The following is a 20,482-nucleotide window of genomic DNA, read 5'->3' as shown; positions in this document are numbered from 1 at the left end:
ACAAAGAAGGCCAAACTTATGAATAAATTAGAAGAAGATTGAGCCAAAGGAGATCCATGTAATGATAAAATATGATTACAGCTAAAAATTATTATTCAGGTGTAGTTATTAATGTAGGAAGCATTTGTATGCTATGCAAACTGGAAGAAGTGTACTAGTGGGTGGACTTGTGGGTAACCAGACCAGCCACAAAGTGATAGGAATGGACTTTATCAAAATAAGAGGAAGGCACTACCTCTTAGGATAAGCTGTTTCAGTGCACCAGACAGCTAGAACTTTAGAGAAAGCTAAATGCAGCTGGAAGTGTGCTGCAGGTGACTGTGAATATTAAAAGTATCAGTGTTTTCAAAATGTATGTTATATGAAAACTTACGTTTCCTTTGATGAAAATTAAACTAAATTAAAAATTTACTGGGCTCATGCTGATCTGACATACGAGGTGTAAACTGACTTCTGTATTGTTACTATGGGTTTATGTCACTGTAATAAATTAGACTGTTTCAGTATTGGACCTATTGAGTGCAAAGTAGTAGGACCTATTGAGTGCAAAGCTCAAAACTTTTTCAAATGAATCAAGTGCATAGATATTTCAGGAGGTAAGAGTTAGTACAGAAACCTAAAAGTAATCATCGTCTTTCATTCTTCCTGAATATAAAAGTTGCTTTGAATTTTCAACCTTCTGCTCAATAAACTCGTACTTTGTATAAGTTGTTACGTGCTATTTTTTATTTACAGAGCAAACCTTGCAAAAGGACTGGGAAGCATTTCCACCATGAACGACATCTGATTTACTTGCATCATATGTATCATCTCGCCCTTCTTAATATGACGTCTTCCAAGAGGTCAGTTAATGTTATGAACAAACTGTATGAAGATGTTTGTGTAAGTTAAGTCGGGACATTTTCGTGTGCTGTATTTTTCTGTTTTTAACACACAGCTGTGTTAGCTGATATAGTTCATAAGTCACTTAATGGTTTACACGTGAGGTTGGAATACCAAGTCTCCTTGGAGTCATTGGTACAAATCCTAGGAGGGCTGGCTGAGCCCTTCATCTTTCCAAGGCAGATAAACTAAAGATGGGATTCCAAGGGGGACTTAAGTGCCCAACTGCCATGTCAGCCGCCATGCAGCTTTTGTCTCTGGTGTCGACTCTCATTTGTAACCTCACTGCTGGAAAAACACAGGCACAGCACATAGTCTTAGTAGCCATTCTGGGTATGTCTACGCTGCTATTAGACACTGGTGGCTGGCCCATGTCCGCTGATTCAGGCTTGCGGGGTTTGAGCTAAGGGTCTGTTTAATTGCAGTGTAGACATTTGGGTCTGAGCTCTAGGACCCTCCCACCTTGCAGGGTCCTAAAACCCAGCCTGACCCCAAATGTCTACACAGTCATTAAACTGTCCCTTAGTCCGAGCCCCTCGAGAGCAAGTCAGCTGGCACGGACCAGCTGCAGGTTTTTAATTGCAGAGGAGACATATCCTCTGAGACCTGACAGACTTGTACCACAGTATGACTTTTTAGGGCACTGTATTTAACGGCCTCTTTCTAGTCACAGGCTTATAGCAGCACTGCAAAATATGAAGCCTTGGCCCGCTAAGCCAGACTTTTATTAGACGAAAGGAGAGGGATAGGAAAGAAAAGAAATAAGGTGGGGGAAGGAAAAGGACACACGAGGGATGGGTGGGATGGGAGAATAAAGTCTCCTATCCCAGATGGCATTCGGGATTCAGACGTAGCCAGTACAGCTGGAGATGCCATCTGGGTCCCTCTTTCTTGGCCTGGTCTGATCAGGACATCTCAGGATCAGGATGAAGAAGGTCCAGGCTCCCAGGAGATGGCAAGGGTGACAATGATGGAGCTCATTTCTTCCCTTTTTTTTCAGCCAGCCAGCATTCCAGTAGCCTCTGCTAATTTTCAGCCCACCATCTCTTTTTTAGGACCCCCAAAAAGTAGTAATGGGCAGAATAGTCCATTCCTTCATTGTTTTGTTCACTCACTAGGCGTACTTTCCAACGCACCAATTTTGGTTCATTAATTTCTGGTCTTACACTTACCAGGCATAATTTTAATACAGTCCTTGAGTTTTATATCAGTAGTCCTTTGTGTTTGGACTATTTCAGTCTCTTGCTTTTGCACATTTTCCTATCAACATTTGTTGCTATAGGTTCTTGTGACAGCTAATAAACTTTCTTACAGTATTTACAGTTAAGAACACGTTTACTGTAATTGTGCAGGCCCCCAATTATTACAACACTACTCCCTGGATTTAGCATCGCGTGTCAATGACCAGTTTGGGAGAGCAATGCTACAGTTCATATTTATCTAAGAACTCCTCATCCACCCTCCACCTGGTGGGACACTACTTGCTAATCTCCCATAAGTGGGAATGCACAGAGGGCCTCAAACAAGAAAGAAAAGTAAACTGTCATTCTTCAAGAGTCATCTCTGTGCATTCACACTACCCATCTGCCTTCTCCTCTGCCCCAGAGCTCTATATAACATGAGGACTCAGTCGGTAGTTAGGGAGAAGGAACTGAGGTAGTTGCAGTCCTTCATTCAAAGTAGGGCAATGATGTCATCCTCTCACAAGATCTTTCATGTGTCCTCCCAGCAGACACAAGTTTTCAAGGTGCTTCCGTATCTCAATGTCAGATGCCATATCTGTAAGTGGGAATGGACAGAGGTGACTCTCAAAGAACACTATTTAGGAGTTATCATTTGAGCTGGGCAAATTTTTTTTTAGAGAATGGTAAATATGCCCAAAAATGTAGTTTCGGAGCGACCAAATCTATCCTCTAATTCAGGTCATATTCAGTAAGGAGTTAGAGCTGAATAAAAAAAGAGGGAAATTTTTTTAATAACGTCAAAATGTTTCATTTCACAGTGATGTTTCATTTCAAGTTAAATCTATCTGAAACTATTTTTTCCAGTTTTTCATTTTGGTGAGAAAAAACAATTCAGTTTTGATTTGAAATTAACCAAAGCGGGTTTTTTTCCCCCCCTTAGCATGGCCACCAGTTTGAAAAATTAAATATTTGCTCAGCTCTAGTTATGATAACATCTGCTGTGTATTCAAAGAGTGATGATCCTCACTGCTTTCTTCTAAATTTGCTTTTCTCTGTTTGGTGCTACCTGGAACAGGCTGCTGGAGAAAAATGGCCAGTTTGCAGTTGCTGAAAAGAGCACAGTGTCCATGATCTGGTTAGTAGTCAAATGGTCATTGCTATCATCTATACCTTCTGCATAGATTACTACTACTGTTAATGCTGTTTTTCTTAAGTGTTTTAATGAATAGTTCACCAAGGCAAAGTAATAACTAAAGCGCTTTTCTTGACTGTCACTACAAATGCTACATGCCTAGAATATGATTTTATTTTAAAGCTTTACAGTATGCTTCAAAGTCCAGACTGCATATCAGACAGATCAGTGGTAGGTATGTGGATTTGTGCACTGGCCTTTCACCTTACAAAACCACCACACAATTTGTTACAATTGATAGTCTCTGTAGAGGCCCAGGATTGAAATATTAGGGTTCAGGCCAGAGGGTCATTAGTAGAAATATGTGCGGAAGTTTTCACAATTCCTATATGTATTATGCCTGAATCAGTGCGCACTATTAGCTTCCTACTTACCTAACAGCTAAAATAAACTTCAGACTAAACCCAGGTGAAATCTTGACTCCATTAAAGTCAAAGGCAAAATTCCCATCAACTTTAGTGGGGCCACAGTTTTTCTCCTCCCTCGTTTTCAATCTCCTTTGCAGTATTACATGTTAGCTAAAAGCAGGGGAATGGAGTAAGGCATTATTAGGGGACTTGGTTATACCTAGGCTTGGCAGAATTTGATTTTTATTTGTTTATAATTTTGACAAATAATATCAATATTTATTTGAAAGCTTTTTTTTTTTTTTAAGATCGTTATTGTTTTTAAGTTTTCACAGTTGCAGGAAATTACACAGGGGCCAGACAATGAGAGTGGTCAGACAGTGGTTATTTAATGACAATAGACATTGAGATTCAAAAAGTTAAAGCTTTTATAACCAGTAAAACACAAACTGTCAACATCACATGTCAAAATACACAGAGTAAATATTCTTAAATCAAACGTATAAGTTCTCAAGCAGAATTTTTCTTACTTTGCCCATTTTGATTATTATTGATGGAAATATTTTTTCTTGTGTTTGGGACTGTGGATGATAAAATTGATGTTTGCTGACGTTTACTGATAAAAATTTTATCCTTCCAAGTCTAGTTATACAACTTTAAAAAGGTGTAGTGCGAACATGACCTGTGTCCCCATCACGTAAGTGGGACCTAACACAAGAGAATGTGAGCAGTGATGTAGAATAATATAAATGTATTGTAAAATAAAGATTGTGTGACTTCCCCTAGGCATATATTCTGTTAGAAGCATACTTTCCACACAGAACAGATTAAAAAACATATTGTTGTATACAATTGTGTGTAAGAGATGGTTTTCACTAAAACATTTTCTGGGGCTTTTGGACATTACTTGCATAGATTACTACTACTGTTAAGAAAACAGCATTAAGTGTTTCAGAAGACAAGTAGGACCAATCTTTCTAGACCTGGATGTTTTAGAATTAGGTTCCTAAATCCATATTTAAGCCTTGATACTGCAAATATGCATCAGTGTTTGCAGGATCAGGGTCTTAAATCGCTAAATAAGTAACCCGTTTTTCAGTGGAGATATGGTGCTGAGCACCTGTGAAAATCAAGTCACTTGTTTAATTGCCTAAATATGGGTTTTAGGTTCTAACTCTAAACACTGCAATCTTAAAATGTTGGGCTCGAGTATGCCACCTTTTTTGTGCATGAAAGTTCTCTTTACATCTCCTTCGTACACTTGCCAGTTTTTATTAAGATGTTGAGTCATCAGTGAAGCCCACTTACAATGAAATTGGGTTTTTGTTTTGATTTTTTTTAATAGAAAACCTTTACTCTTAGCAGAGGCTCAGTGTAACGGGAATTGCAGTTTGCACATTGCATGGCACAGAAACTGTTAGGAACTTTCATTCTACTTCATTATAAATGGAGTTTGTCTGTATCTTACTTCACCATAAGCAGTTTCCTCTGTCTGTCTGTCTGAAATTACAACTGGTCAAAAAGTTATTTGCTAATAAATAATTTAGCAATTAATGGGGAAAATGTATAGAATAAATCATATACAAATTATTATTCCATTATCTATAGAGCTGGTCAAATAATGACAAAATGTGTAAGTGAATAATCTATTTCAATACATATGTTAGAATTCATTGGATGACTCGATCAGGACATTCAGGTGGCTGAGGACAGACATTGGGATGGATTTTAAACAGCAGGCCAAAACTTTACTAAACCTAGCACCCCTCCCCAGTGTTACTGCCCTGTTTCCCTGTTCCAGGCCTAGAAGAGGATCCAGTGTGGGGTTTACAGTGCTCCTATCATGTCGCCCATACCACAGGCTAGACTCTGCACTGCCTACCCCTAGGGTTCAGCTTGCTCTGCTGAATCCTCTCACTCTCCTCCTTGTGAAGAGGATAGACGTATCAAAGAAGGACCTAGCTCTGTGCAGACTTCAGGTCTCCCTTTTCCCCATAGGCCTGAGGTCCATCAGTGAAATTCCAGGTTTCTTATTTCTGGGTGCTGGCCCTTTCGCCTTTTATCTGCACTGGACACCAGCTACAAGTTGCAATGGACTAAGTAGTCATACAATTCCTAATGTTAAGTCCTATTCCTATTTAACCTAACTGTGTCTCCGTGAGCCTATGAGGAAGACGAAAAAAACTCAATCACCTACAATTTGGCCCTGATAAGAAAAATTCCTTCCTGACCCAGGTGATTGGTCAGACCCACAACATCCTAAAAACACAGGTCCTATACAACTGTGGAGAGGGAGGGTGAGTTCAGCTAAAATGGGGAACCACGCTCAAGAAACGCTGGACACAGGTTTAAATTAGAGATTGTGGGGAGCAAGGAGATAATTGGCTCCTGTCTCCTTCTAGCTGGCCAGTGGGCAACAGAGCAACCAGAGGGGTCTATATTCTAAAGATGTCTGGTTCCACAAGGAGCTAATCAAAACTCTCCGACCCAGGAAACTGGTTTGGTGGTCTTATTGTTATGAATAATTGTAACGGTTCTTATTGTAACATTGTAGTTATGTGTTATGACTAAAATAATGCAAAAACTCTTCAAGGCAGAGAAACATTCACACACACCCCCCCCCCCGTCCAATCCTGGTTCCATTGAAGTCAAAAGTAAAATTCCCATTGACTCAATGGAATCGGCAGTAGGCCCTATGTTTATAAAATGCCATAAAAAGGTGGCACTAGATTCATTTTCTAATAATAAAAGCTATAGAAATATAAGAAAGCTGAAGAGAGACTTTGAGGGAATAAGCCAATCTAATTCTGGTAAAAATAATCTCTTGCATTCCCATTTGATGTATGATAGATTATTAGCATAAATAAGAAATGTTATTTCAAATTAAAAGGAAATAATTTCTCTTCTGTTCTAAATGACTGGAGATGCCTGTTTATTGAAAAATACCAAAAAGCATCACAGTCCACGAAGGGTGTATCTTACACTGGATAATGGTCTTTATTACTACACTGGTTTCAGGTATTTATGATGCTGGATTGAAAAAGAAATTTCATTAACTTTTCTTTCAAAGTGTCTCCTGCATGGTTCACTGAGCTATATCATGGTCTGGATTTTATAGGCACTTCAACTGGATATCAGGTCTGAGTATGACCCTACCGGCATGATTCCAGCTGAAGTAGTGGTCACAGAACAGCAGGGAAAGCGTCTCCTTTAGAGTCTAAAACTGTTATCGGTCTGAAGAGGATCATCTAGTTCTAGCTAACTAACAAATATGAATCACAAGTTTGAGGTTGAATTGAACATATTATGTTGCCAGGTGCCTTGTTTCCAATATCATTTGGGTTTTTGTTTTTTTTTTTACAAGAACAATTTGCAGTGTTCAGCTTTGAAAATGCAGGGCTGCTTTGTGTAACCTCCTCTTGTGCTTCTGTTATCCCAAGATGGAATACTTGTTTCCAAGTCATCATAAACAACCTGGAAACAGCTCCACTGAAAGAGGGATAGAGGGAAGCACATTTCCCATTTTGCTAGATAGGAAACCGCATGAGCAATGTCACAGGGGCTTCTCCAAAACACGCCTAGTTTTTAAAGAAATGAAAAACAATTCAAAGGAGAAACAACATGAAAATAAAGGAGCTGTTGAAATGTGAGTATGCTACATGCTTTGCCTATGCTCTTTAATTTAGACTGGAAATAGAAATTTGTTATATGATATATAATAAGGGTCCCATCCCCTTATTCCTTTTGTAAATTTTACTTGAAACATTGCAGCTCTTAAGAGTGATCACACATTAAAATACATGTAGGTGTGAGCTTTCAAATATCCTCACTGGTGAATATTCAGAGCATCACACCCTGGTGCTTGCTTCTGAAGTTAAGATTAAACCTGCTGTGCAAACTCAGGATACATTTTAAAATGTCCATAATTTTGTTATTTTGAAACTAGATCTCTTCAAGCAAAGCACATACTCCTCATGCAGGACTATGTGCCATGCATACCAAGTTGGAAATTTTAAAATCAAGCTGATATCGAGTTTATCTGACTGTAGGAATGCTTGTTAATATATTTCTTACCAGTCAACTGTTCTCATGTGCAAATAAAATCCATGTTATCTATTCTGGAGTTAAAATGCACCCAAAAGTTAAGAGAGTATGAGAAAAAGATTGGATATTCTCTATCCAAAAGAAAATGAAAAGCAAAAATCAGAAGTTTAGAACAGAAAATCTATCTCAACCATAGTTATGAGGTTGCTACCATAGCACTATAATACAGATAAAGACACTGAGAAATTATTTAGATTGGTTATTTCTACTAAGCTTTTCTAAAGATGTTTTGGATGTGTCTTACAGTTTGGAGGATCAGAAATACAATAACAATGCCTTTGCCCCACAAGAAATGATCACTGTGCCTCTCTCTTACCATGGAAGATGTGGTTCTGAAAAATCCAGTTGTGGCATGTATTTTTATTTACTCTTTTGTCCCCCATCAGGTCAGTGCTGTATAGCCTGGAGGAGCTGTCATACACTTTTACCCCATAGATTAAAAGTTCCTTGTAATACTCTGAGAACAGAGCTATTATAGCATCAAATTCTACCCTCCAGTGCACACAGAGGGCTCCCCTTGAGATCAGTGGAAGCTGTAAACACAGAACGAAGGTCAGAAATTTGGCCAAGTGACCAACAAATACATGCAGAAACTCGGACATTGGCGGGGTGGGGGGGCGATCCTTCTTTTCACTTAAACTGCTCTATAGGAGCATCATTCATCCACTGCTTTATCCCTTTGAAATGGTGGGAAGTCAGGCAGAGGGGAGGATTGAATTTGCAGTCACTTATGCTAACAAGCCCAGCATACCCTGCCACAACAAAGACACAGTCTGGGTTTGGCAAATGTCTTGGGGTTCATCACCAAGAAAGCTTCTCCACCTTTAAGAGGTTCATCAGAGCAAGACCCTTGCTACCAATCCTTTTGCTGGCCAGTAGCCTTCAGGGTGAGTGGGACTATATTGGGGCAATGAGGGGTGGGTTTATCAGAGCATCACAAGGAAGTTATAGGGGTGAGCAAGGCATGGCAGGACATATGGAGCATGAGGCAGGGAGTGGGCCTGCTGGGGAACAGGGAGAAAAGATATTAGGGAACATGGGGAGATTACAGCTAGAAGGCAGCAGGGGAGTACTACTACCCTCTCCATTGGATGGACCTATTGCAGATTGCTGGAGAATTAAACCACTTTGAGCCAGAGAAGAGCTATAGCTGTTCTCCTGGTGGAAAGCCTAAGGTTATTGGTTACAGCTGGCCAAGGCACCAGACTGCAGCACCCAGGTACTGGTTCAGAGCAGTGGTGCCCCATGTTGGGCTGTCTATCAAGGGAAGAGGACAGAAAATTGCTAGTGCTCACCTACCTTATACTTCTGTATTTCCGCCTTCCCTTAATGTGGCTATTTATCTGCCCAACATTCATGTTTCCCCATGTCTTCTCCACACTTCCGTTTCTTCCTTTCTGTCCCACCATACAAAACACTTTTTTCATACATCTCTAGCTCTGTAACAGTGTGTGGAGGATGACATATAGTCAGTGTGTTCAGTTTTCTTTGTCAAAACCATTTGGCTGTGACAAATTACTGCAATAACTTTAATATTTCCCATTCCTGTACACCTGTATCAGCTTAAAGAGGAGTTGCTGTGTGAAATGAAAAACCTGAATTTTTTTTTAATTTAGAGAACCAAAGAAATATGAGGAAAACAGTGAAAGAGTTTGAAGAGGGAATATTTTAATAAGTTCCATCTAAAAGTTACTAAATCTTGTCCCAAAAAAATAAATAGAAAACTAAATTCTCCTGTGAAAAACTATCATAGCAAATTTGGAGACTAAAACCAATATTTACTGGGAAAGAAGGATTTTTCATCTTGTTTTATGTGTAAATCTCAAAGCAATCCCCCACTACTCTAGTCCCATTGTGCCCAGTTTTTACAAAGGGAATTGCTCCTCCCCTGCAACTGACTTCAGTAGGAGTTGTATGAGTAAAGACTGTAGGACCCTGACCTTAAATGTTACAAACATCTCTGCCAAACATTAGAATGAGAGGATGGGCTTCTACGGGCATCTTCTACTTTAAAGTGAAGCCTACAGCTTTAGGTTTGACAATCTCCCATTTAAAAAAAATCCCTTTGCTCATATATAGGCCACTAATATAGTTTTACTTGGGGGCATCAGAAGTAGAGCAAAAATTCAGAATTTTTGTCCTTTGAGAAATTCCAATACCATTTTATCCCAAACTGGGACAAAAAATTGAAATATCAGTTCTTTTGCAAAATGGAAATTCCAAAAAAAATCAGTTTGGAAATAGGAAAAGAGTTTCTCATTTTTTTATCAAAATGAAACGTTTCAACATTCCCGAATCAAAAATGTTTCATTTTGGTTAGCTGAACTGAACCTCCAAAAAAGATTCATTTAGAGTCAGTTCAACAATGATTTCCATTTCCTTAGTGTGTTGCATGGCTTTATGGGAGTTGTAGTTTGGGAGTCTGATCTCCCCATTCTCCCTTATAGCCCAGGCCCCCTGGCCAGACTGGATCACTCATGATGCAATGGAAGTGATGTGAGACTCAAGGCACACCATACAACTTGGGCAGAGGGGTGACCACGTTATATGCTGGGAGATGTACTCTGAGAAGGAAGCTCAGCCTATGGGGGGTGGGGGGGGGGAATGGGAACCCAAACTACTACTCCCATGAAGCAAGGTGGCACAATAGAGAAATAGAAATTTTATAACAAAGTATTACAACATGCTATCACAAGCTGTTTCAACCAAAAATGTTGAATATGCAGCCTAATACATATGTAGGTTAATGCCTCAATACAGTTATAAATGTATACATCTCTGATCTTAATTTTTTTTTTTTTTTTTAATTTTAGGAAGCTAAGTCAACAGTTACCTACTGGACTAATTATGTGGACAAAGAATCCATTTTCTAAAGTAGAAAAGGATGACTAAAATACAGAAACTCACAACAGCAATGGAATTGCAGGTTTATGTAGATCTTTACGCCGTAACCCGCACACATTGTGATGTACCTAGATTATGAAATCACTGTACTAAATGTAATTGAACTTCCTACAGGCCAAAATCTTGATCTCATTGAAGACAAAGTGAATGTTGTCATTCACTTTAATTACAGCAGGATTTGGCTCTAAAGCAGTGCTACTATGGAGTGGTTCAAAACAGATGATAAATGTGTCTTGTGAAAATAGATAATTTACTGTACAATTTGGCTGGGTTCCTAATCTTTAACTGATCTACAGTATTAATTGTTGGAACATACCCCAGTGAACCAGTTGATGCTTTTGTTGTTGCAGTTTATCCTGATGTGATGAAATCAGCAATAATTTCTCATTGAGCTCTTGCAAGCTGAGTGACGAACTCAAAGGAGGAAGATTTTTTAAAAAGTAGAGAAGTCTAGTTTAAGAAACAATTACTTAGATGCAAGACAAGCTTTCATTTAATCAAAGAAGGCAGACAGGCTACTTATGGGCATTTGGTCAGAAATACACTTAACTCATAATTCTTTAATCTAAAATCTACATGTAAATCTATAGTGTAAGCTTCTAAACATTCACTATAAAATTAAATGTGCTCAGTTTCAGATGTTTGTTTTTTAATGGATGCAACAAGCTTATTGTGTGTCATGCTGTGGGAGACGTTGCACTTCACACACAAGTGGGCTCATCAGCCATTCTGCAAATCAAACACATCACTGGCTGTTGTGGCAGAGGAGGACACTTAGCACTGTGAGGGGAGAGACCAACTCAGCAGAAGAGAGAGCAGACTTGAAAAAACACCCAAAGATGGTGAAATAATGGTTCTCTACTGAAAGAATGCAAACAACTCATGGGTGTCATAAATCAGACTACTTGGAGGCAAAATAATTTGAGACTATCAGTTGATGAGTAGGTCCCCTCAGGCACTGCTTCCTTGACTGACTGTTCTGCTGCTTCCAATCCCTGCAGTAAAGACCTACCCACCTGTGAAGGTTATCAGAGGAGAACAGGAGGGAAACATCCATAGAAAATCATCCATCATGAGTGAGATATTAAAGGCAATGTTTTAAATTGATCAAAGTTTTACATACTTGAACCATCTTTATATGTTTTATCTGATTCTTTAGGAAATGTAGTATCAGTGAAATTGACAGGCTATCATCTTTGGTTTTCTGACCCATTTTACAGCTGTGATGCTTAGAACAAGTTTATCTAATATCTCCATCCCTCGACCAAACTGGCAAACTTTCATGCAATTTATGCATGGATGAATACAAATTACTGGTCATGGCTTTAAAATGTTGGAAGAATGGGGCTGGTGCTGCATGTTATTGTATATAGATACAATCACCACTGCACACCTGATAAGTAAATATTCCTTCATAGTGCATTACCTTTAGTATTAATATCCTGTGGACAGAAGACAACATGCTGAAGTCAACTGCTAGGGTCAGTAATCTCCATAGCTATGAAGCATTCCCACTGCTGTGTAAAACTCCTCCATTGCAAGTTTCAATTTGAAGAAGTGAGTACCTTGACAGCCAGAGTATTTTAATAAAACAGGTCATTTATGTAAACAAAAATGTAAGCAGTAGACCTCAAGACAGGAGTTAGAAAATGAAGCATGTAATAAGACACTTCAGAAATAACAAAAATGAGGTTGCAGTGAGTCCACTACTTTAAGGTGTGTTCGTTGTTAAGCCACTTCAAGTCCAATATTAAAAAACATCTATCTTCTTTACAGTTGATGGGATGTTTTCAGCTCCAAGTTGTTGTCTATGGCTGATGACCAAGCCTGTAGTTGTAAATATGTTCAATCCAGTTGAATCAATGACAAACAATTCCATGAGGGTTTAGCAAGATTCCACTTCAAGATAATTAATTTGATTTCCAACTTATGCTTTTTTAAAAAGCATTCAAAATATAGCATAAGGAGTATGAAACAAGTTACTTTAAATCTCCTCTCTGTCCAGTGAAGAAAATCTGCCAGCCTTTATTCATGTCTAAAAGAGAGAAGGTTTTTTTTAAATGGAAACAAAGTATATATATTTTCTTAGCCCTATATTTCAAATCACTACAACTAAAGAGTCAGCATTTAGAACGCTATTAATACACCTACAATACATGCAAGTTTTCAAAACAGATTAGTAAAGAAACTAGTTCTTAAAAGCAGTCACAGTGCTAAAATGTAAAACAAAGATTAGACTTTTTTTTAAAAAAACAATGCTCTATGACTACGCTTAGCTACTAATAAGTGAACCATTAATTGTTAGGCCCAAGAGTTATACCACAAGGATTATTCGTGTGTTGCCCTGTTTTGACATATCAGTCTGCATTAAGATAGGGCAGTGGTTCCCAAACTTTAACAACCTGTGAACCCCTTTCACTAAAATGTCAAGTCTCGCAAACCCCCTCTAAAAATGAGTATTTCCAGGGATTTTCTCCTTTACCCAAGTATAAATTAGAAAAGCAGTGATCTTGGAAATATAAAATTTGTTTTTATGACATGCTTATTGCATACGATTTATTGTTTATCATTACAGTATTTTTATTACATTATGAAAACGGCAACACTCTTCCAAAATCTCACTTTCGTAGCTTGTATCACTTTGAATAAGCCTGTTATAAGACAAGGCTCCTATGTTTCATCAAGGAGTATCAGATGTGAAACAGCATGAAGGGATGTAAGAAGCCAACTCAGAGTTCCTCCTACACAAGCATTCAGGTCTTCAGCAGTCCAGGCAAATGACACACTATACCACAAAGCTTAAACTTGTTCTTCATAATAATTTTAAAAACAATACTAGCTGTCTAATTTTAAAAACAGCAAAAAATATTCACCTCTTTTCATTTCTTATAAGGAGTCTTGAAGTTTAAATCTCCTCAGTGTGATAGATGTGCTTGCTTTGATCTGCTTAGCTCTTGGAAGTTCAGGGGTGCCGGGCTGCCCAGGGTCCCTAGGGACAGCTCTGTCCACCATTAGGGATTCCCCCCCCGCCCTCCCCAAGAATCCCCTGTAACATTTCACGAACCCCAGTTTGGGAACCACTGACACAGGGCATTGTAGTGCAGATTATGCAGAAATGCTTAATACTTTGCTGCAGTATAGTGCAAGCAACCTAGTAGAAAGAATTAATATTAGATGACTATAAGAGTATCAGTAAGGATTACTATTACTTTTGTAATTTTATATACTTCTCTTAAAAAGGGGGGTTTAAGTTGTCACCTACACTTGAAACTTCTTTTCCATTTTCCACAACAGAATCGGGTTCCCATAGGAGAGTTTTTATTCAAGTCCACATAATTACATATTAAAATAAAACGTAGACTTTGGCACTTAAATAATATTAATCCTTCCGCACTAAACCTCTAGTATCACCCAAGAACTAAAGTAATAGATCAACAACCTGTAAATGCACATTGCAAGCTGAATTTCCCACAAAACTAGAACTTCTAATTTTTGGGTCAGTTTACTTTTTTTGAGAGCATTTAGAGTCCTAGCATTTGCAGAGAGACAGAAAAACAGCAATAGTTGAGTGCAGCTAAAAGTATGCATAATTAAATTCATATGCTAAGGTTACAATTTTTATTGAACAAAGGTCCTTAACTGTAGCACTAATATCTTAGATTATTAAAAATGAAAATTTTCAAATTAATTTTTATTCTTGTCCAAGATGAATTAAGTGCAAAAAGTTAGTCCGTTTTGTGATATGCAGCCAAGAGCCATATCTTTTCTGCATATACAAAGAAATATTACATTAACTATAAGTCCAGTTGCATTCTCCCCCTTGAGGGAGTGTTAATTAACTGAACATGCATAATAGTTTACTTTAGCCTGAAAGTTATGCTTTTACTTGCTCTCTTCCATTCACTCCTGCCTTCTATTCTTCCTTCTTTGTTCTCTCTTCCACTGAGTCTCTTGCATCAGAGTTTTCCTCTCCATCTATTTACATCCAGTCCTAAAACTCATCTTCTCTGTTCCCCCCTCTGTCTCCCTTATTTACTCTCTAGTTCTTTTCACAATTTCTAACACCCCCCACCCCCCATTTCCCTCTCCCATGCTCTTCTATTACCCATTCTCACTGACCCTATTCCATTCCTCCTAGCCAATAGTTTTGGTTCTTCGTTCCCATAGCACTACTTAGCTGTGCAGTCAGGAGCCAAGCACACCTTTGCTTTCTGCTGACTCCGTGGAGCCAGGAGCAGTGGAATTCCCACTGGCAGTGGACAGTGAAAGGAAGGAATTGCCAAATGCTGCCGGAAAGCACTATTGCAGAACACAGCAACATTGCCAGAAGGAGACATTGGACTACAAGAAACACTCCAGGGTCACAAAGCTCAAACCGCAAGGAAAGCACTGGCACAATGCTGCAGTGTTTAGGATGTATGCATGCATTTAAACATTCATATCAAACAAAAACTGTTTACTGACATTAGACGTCACAAGCACATTTCTATTAAAATTAGGTTTTGTAAAAGCTCTTTTTTTAAAAGTGAAAAGATAGCTGGGAGTATGAATTCCCTAGCAGCTCTTTTTAAAGGTGTTTACACCTGCAACTAGAGACAGAGCGTGATTTCAAATTGTTTCACTAAGGGTACATCTACACTGCAATAAAAGCCCAGCAGCACAAAGTCTCAAAGCCTAGGTCAGTTGACTCAGGCTCAAAAGACTCAGGCTGCAGGGCTGAAAGTAGCATGTAGACATTTGGGCTGGATCCTGAGCCTGAGCCCTTCCTGGGTCTCAGAACCCAGATGCCAGCCTGACCCTGAATGTCTACACTGCTCCTTTTAGCCCCACAGCCTGACACCCCACAGCCTGAGCTTAAGTCAAGTGACTGGAGCTCTGAGTCTTGGTGCCAGAGGTTTTTACATTACAGCATAGACATACCCAAAGCTTTTAAAGAAATTCCTAGTCTTTAGAAAAGTAGTCCCCTCTATGCAGATTTAAAAAAAACCTCAGTAGCATAATACTAACCTGTTAATGTGTTGTTATTCTGGACAAGAGAATTTATGGTCTGTTTAAAAAAGAAAGCACAAGTAACGATCATGCCATCAGTTCCCAAGTTTTGGAAAGTTAAGCTAAACATCCCAACAAATTTTCATGACACCACTAGGAAATTGTGCCTACCCACCCCATAATAGGTTGGAGGAGTCTCTCTTCAAAAACAGATCAATTAGTTAAGGTAAGATAGGACAGAGTCTTGGCTTTAATGCATGATCAAACCTTTCCCTAAGAAAGGCATTTTGTTTTTGAGAAAGACATCCTTCCTTTTCTAGTAGGTTCCTTCAAGCAGATCTAAAATTCAGTCCAAAATATGAGTTAGAAATCTATAATACTTGCTAATTTTTATATAACAAAACTAAATTAGCAAAGATAAAGCCTAGTAGTGTACTATCCCATAGAAGATCAATTGGTTCCATGCTCCAGAGAGTGCAGTGGAAACTAGAGATGCCCAGAAGCATCATCCCTATGTCACAGAGGTCAGAATAGTATGGTGTCGTATGAGAATTCTTGCATTGTGACCTTTATATGTTCCAGAGAATCTCTAGTGAACTCTGAACACCAGCAGACATTAATAAAAATTATTTTCATAAGAACAGCAATTTGTTCGAGAGTAAGCCAGTAAGCCCACATAACAACTCTTAGCTTAGTTGAGTTCTAACAAAGTACTTTCATCCTTACCTGCGATTCACTAGTAACTTAAAAAACTTTTTGGAGACAGAAGCTAGTGCAGAATACAATTGCTTACTGAGCACAGTTTCACTGGGATGAATGACACCAGTACTCTGGAATCTGCACTGGTGGTCCATTGGTCCCCAGATGCAGTTTGTCATTGGTTATGACTTATAAAACCCTAAATAGGCCTCCCTCCTTGTGCCATGCTGCCACATTTGTGGTCAGCACACATACACAAGCTTTTTACCCCTGGTTATAAGTGAGGAGAGACTGCCAGGGGGTGTTCTGTGAGGATACCAGGACTACCGCTGGGTGGGAAACACTCTTCCTGTACTGTAAAAAACTGTCAAGATTTCAAAAAGTTTCCCATTCGGCATCATGTTGTTATGCAGTGTTATTGTTATGCAGTGCCTAGATACACCCAACTGGCAAAGAGAATTTATGTTCATAGTACTTTGTAAATGTGCATGCAGTTTACCTCATTACAGGAGGCAATCATTTGATGGAGGGCTCTCAGGGATGAATGCATCTGCTCAAGAGACTTTAGCTCCTCCTATTTGAGTTTTTAAAAGGAAATTTTTTAAAAAAAAGGAAAAACACCATCATAAATAATTTTACACACATGTACTACCACTCTGTTGGAGGACTCAACTCTATGCTTTGGTTTCACATTTCTTCCCAAAATATACCTAAACCCAGTCCACTTCCATTTTAATTGTACATTTTTAAAATGTTACGGTTCTGGTTTTAATAACATTTTCTATAGCACCAAGCATCTCAAATGTTTTACAAACAGTAATATATTAAACTTCACAACATATCTGTTAAGGGTAGGTTGTATCATATATACCAGAGATGAGCAAACTACGGCCCGCGGGACCCTCCTGCCCAGCTCCTGATCTCCTGGCCCAGGAGGCTCACCCCCGGCCCCTCCCTCGCTGTCCCCCCTCCTCGCAGCCTCAGTGCACTGTGCTGCCAGCACAACACTCTGGGCAGCCGGGAAGTGCAGTTGCAGATCCGCAGCCTGACCCAGTGCTCTGGGTGGCACGGCTGTAGCATCACCAGCCACTGGTGCTCCAGGCAGCATGGTAAGGGGGCTGGGGGTGTTGGATAGAGGGGAGTTGGGGGTGGTGGTAGGGGGCGGGGAGGTCAGAGGGCAGGGAACAGGGGGGTTGGATGGGGCAGGAGTCCCAGGGAGCAAGTCAAGAATGAGAGGGAGTGTTGGATGCGGCAGCAGGGGGCAGTCAGCCGGGGGTGGTGGATGGGGTAGGAGTGCCGGGCTGCCATCAGAAGGCGAGAAGCCAGGGGTGGGAGGGGGTTGGATAGGAGGCAGGGCCTGGGCCACACCTGGCTGTTTGGGGAGACACAGCCTCCCCTATCCGGCCCTCCATACAATTCTGGAAACCCGATGTGGCCCTCAGGCCAAAAAGTTTGCCCCCCCGGCCAAAAAGTTTGTCCCCCCGCACCCCCAATATATACCCATTATGCAGATGTAAATCTGAGGCACAGAATGGCTATGAGATTTGCACAAAGTCACAAAGAAAGCATTATGTTAGCAGAAACTCCTTTTAATATTCAGCAAGCCACACTTATTTCAGTAGCAAAATTGTACAAAATACTCAATAGAACAGTTGGCCTCAATGATTTTTCTGTAATTTTGCAAGTCTCTAGCTAAGTTTTCATAACAAGATCACTACCGTAGGACGAGTCTGCACATACGATGCATTTTAAATAAAAGGAGCTAAGCCCACAAGGCAGACTGCGTAACTTTTTCTGGCACTGACCCGCACAAACAGGCTTTTCACTACTAATCTAAAAGCTGCCCCTTCCTGCGCTGAAATTTGGGTGCGTGACGCAAGTTACTTGCTTCACAATAACTGCAAACTACATCCTTGTAATGTTTTAGGGAAATGTGCAGGTGATACTGAGATGTTTGTGTTGCAAAGGCGGCCAGGCAACAGTCTGGTTAACTCTTTCCAGTTCAGATAAAAACCCTAGAACCATTTTCTATGGGCTAGGTTTTGTAAACACTTATTTTGACATCCTCTCCGTTTAAGGTCCAGTCACACCGGGCACTCGCCTTTCACGCGGTGCTGGCAGGGGAGGGCGCACGGGGCTCCCACCGCCTAGCCCCGGCGCTGACCCAGAGCCACATCGCACGTTTACACTCCCTGGGTTCAAGTTTCCCCTCCGGCGCCAGGGGAGCGGAGGGCAGCGCTCAGGCGAGGACGGAGCAGAGCCTGCCGGTGGCACCTGCCAATCGCCGCCCCGGAGCACCCGGCACCGCCTCGGCTTGCGGGGCTCCACGGCCCGTTCACAGGCATCACGTTGACGCTGCTCCCCCAGCCTGAGGCGGGCCCCTACCCGGCAGGCTCGGCCCGAGACGGGGACAGCGGGGGAGGAAAAGGGGGCGCGGCGCGGGCGGGTCAAGGCCACCGGCGGCGGAGCCAAGCCCCCGCCCGCCGGACTTGGCTTAAACATCGCGAGATTTCAGCTCGTCCCGCGGGGGACGAGTCTGCGGGGCCGGGGGGAGGGGCTCGCCCTGGTTTCTGACAGCGGGCGGGGAGGGGGAGACTCGCACGGCCGCGCGGAGCTGGGCCAGCCGGTACACACCGCGTATCGCCACAGCCACGACACACTCCGGGAACCGGCGACGAGGCGGGTCGTCTCCGCTCCCGTGACAGCGCCGAGGACCCAGGGCAGCCCATAGCCCCCCCCCTCCTGGGCTGGCACCCTGGCCGGAGACAATGTGACCCCCCCCCATCCCAGCATGCACCGCTCCACCGGACGCCACCACGGCCCAAAGAAGCAGGCGCTCGTGATTCCGCGAGGACAGCAGCGCGCGTGGGGACGAGAAGGGGCGGGGCTCTACTCCAACCTGCAGTCGTGCGGCCTCCTGGTCTCGCGCCGGCCCCGCTCTCGCGCCGGGGGTCTGGTGCTGCTGCTCCTTGCCTGACATGGTGAGAAGCCCCCCAGAGAGGGAAGGGAGGAGTCTACCGAGCGCGCGCACGCGCGCCCCCCAGAACGGGCCGGCGTTTGAATGCGGCGCGCGGGGCGGGGAACTACCGCGTGGTGTCACGTGGGAGGGAGAGGCGGTGGCGGGTGTCCCTGGCGGGCTGCCAGCGCGAGACGCTGGTGCCGGGGGAGGGGTGGGCACCGTAGCACACGTGCAGAGCCGTCTTGCCTCTCATGAGCAAAGCAGCATGATGAGAGCATCGCTGAAGTAGCCTTTACTCCCCCCTGGGCTCCAGCCAGCAGAGCCCTGTTGAACCTCGGTTAGTTAGAGGTGCTCCGGCCCCAAGGGAACATGTCTCCCATCAGGACTGCTCCTAGGTTTCACCACAACAGGCAGGTGCTAAACACCCATCTACACAATGAATTTTCTCCATGTCGGGGTCCCGTTATATTCCCCTAGCCACAAGGCATAGACACAGCGTGGTCTCACTTATGTATATGGGACTAAATGCATTATCACACACCACATTACTGAACCACATTAAAGCACTGATCTTTTGTGATGGGGATTACAGACAGAGCCTTGAAATTGACAAGACAGCCGATGTAAAGAATGTGGCCTAGCTACACCGACATAAACCCGACGCCTCTCTTGGAGGTGGAGTTATTAGGTAGCTGTAGTAGGGCACTTCCATCAGTGGAACAAGGCTGTAGTGTGTACACTGACATAATTAGGTCGACATAAGATGCCTTACATCAACCTGTGTAATGTAGACCAGGCCTAAGGGACTTGCCCCTCTGCAGCTGTGGAGCATGCTCCAGTGGGAGTGAGGAGGGGGGCGCGCTCAGGACACCAGTGGGCAGGGCCTCAGGCAGAAGAGGCGGGGGTGGGGGGTAGCCTCCCCTAAGGGAGGGTTCACCTGCCACCCATGGAACTGGGGGAATACTTATTTGACCAACTAACACTGACGTTGATTGGGAACTTCCTGTTGGAAGGGGATGGGGTCTGTGATCATGCCCCAAACCAAAGAGAGAGCAGGGAGGTAGGAAGTGGCCCAAGGAAGGCTTGCCTGGTGCACTAGGAAGAGGTGATTGAGACATTCCATGCCTTGGGCCATGACCCAGTGGAGAGGGAGAACCCTGATCCCCTTGCTTTTCCCCCTTCCCCCTGGTCCCTGATGGACCACAGTTTGATTGCTGGGCCT

The 20,482-nt window shown here is 42.1% G+C and overlaps 1 protein-coding gene and 1 long non-coding RNA gene across 6 annotated transcripts in view; one reads left to right on the top strand and one right to left on the bottom strand.

The window, feature by feature from the left end:
- LOC114022199 overlaps positions 1–7,721 on the top strand; it is a 125,903-nt gene extending 118,182 nt beyond the window's left edge. For all 5 annotated transcript variants that reach the window (XM_037895133.2, XM_043543196.1, XM_043543195.1 and 2 more), the window contains 3 exons: positions 736–842; positions 3,142–3,201; positions 7,046–7,721. In XM_037895133.2, the coding sequence (XP_037751061.1) occupies positions 736–842; positions 3,142–3,201; position 7,046 (168 nt within the window). In that variant the 3' untranslated portion in view covers positions 7,047–7,721. The remainder of the gene's footprint in view (positions 1–735; positions 843–3,141; positions 3,202–7,045) is intronic.
- On the bottom strand, positions 6,340–19,396 carry LOC122465099. The gene is made up of 4 exons (XR_006289665.1): positions 19,201–19,396; positions 16,801–16,875; positions 15,621–15,660; positions 6,340–12,648 (listed from the first exon to the last, which is right to left on the bottom strand). It is a non-coding gene; the product is annotated as an uncharacterized LOC122465099 (long non-coding RNA).
- Positions 19,397–20,482: the final 1,086 nt, after the last annotated feature.

This window comes from Chelonia mydas, chromosome 3 (assembly GCF_015237465.2).
Source record: "Chelonia mydas isolate rCheMyd1 chromosome 3, rCheMyd1.pri.v2, whole genome shotgun sequence".
NCBI classification, from domain to species: Eukaryota; Metazoa; Chordata; order Testudines; family Cheloniidae; genus Chelonia; species Chelonia mydas.
The sequence above is the reverse complement of the archived record's forward strand: the minus strand, read 5'-3'. Positions and strand labels throughout refer to the sequence as shown.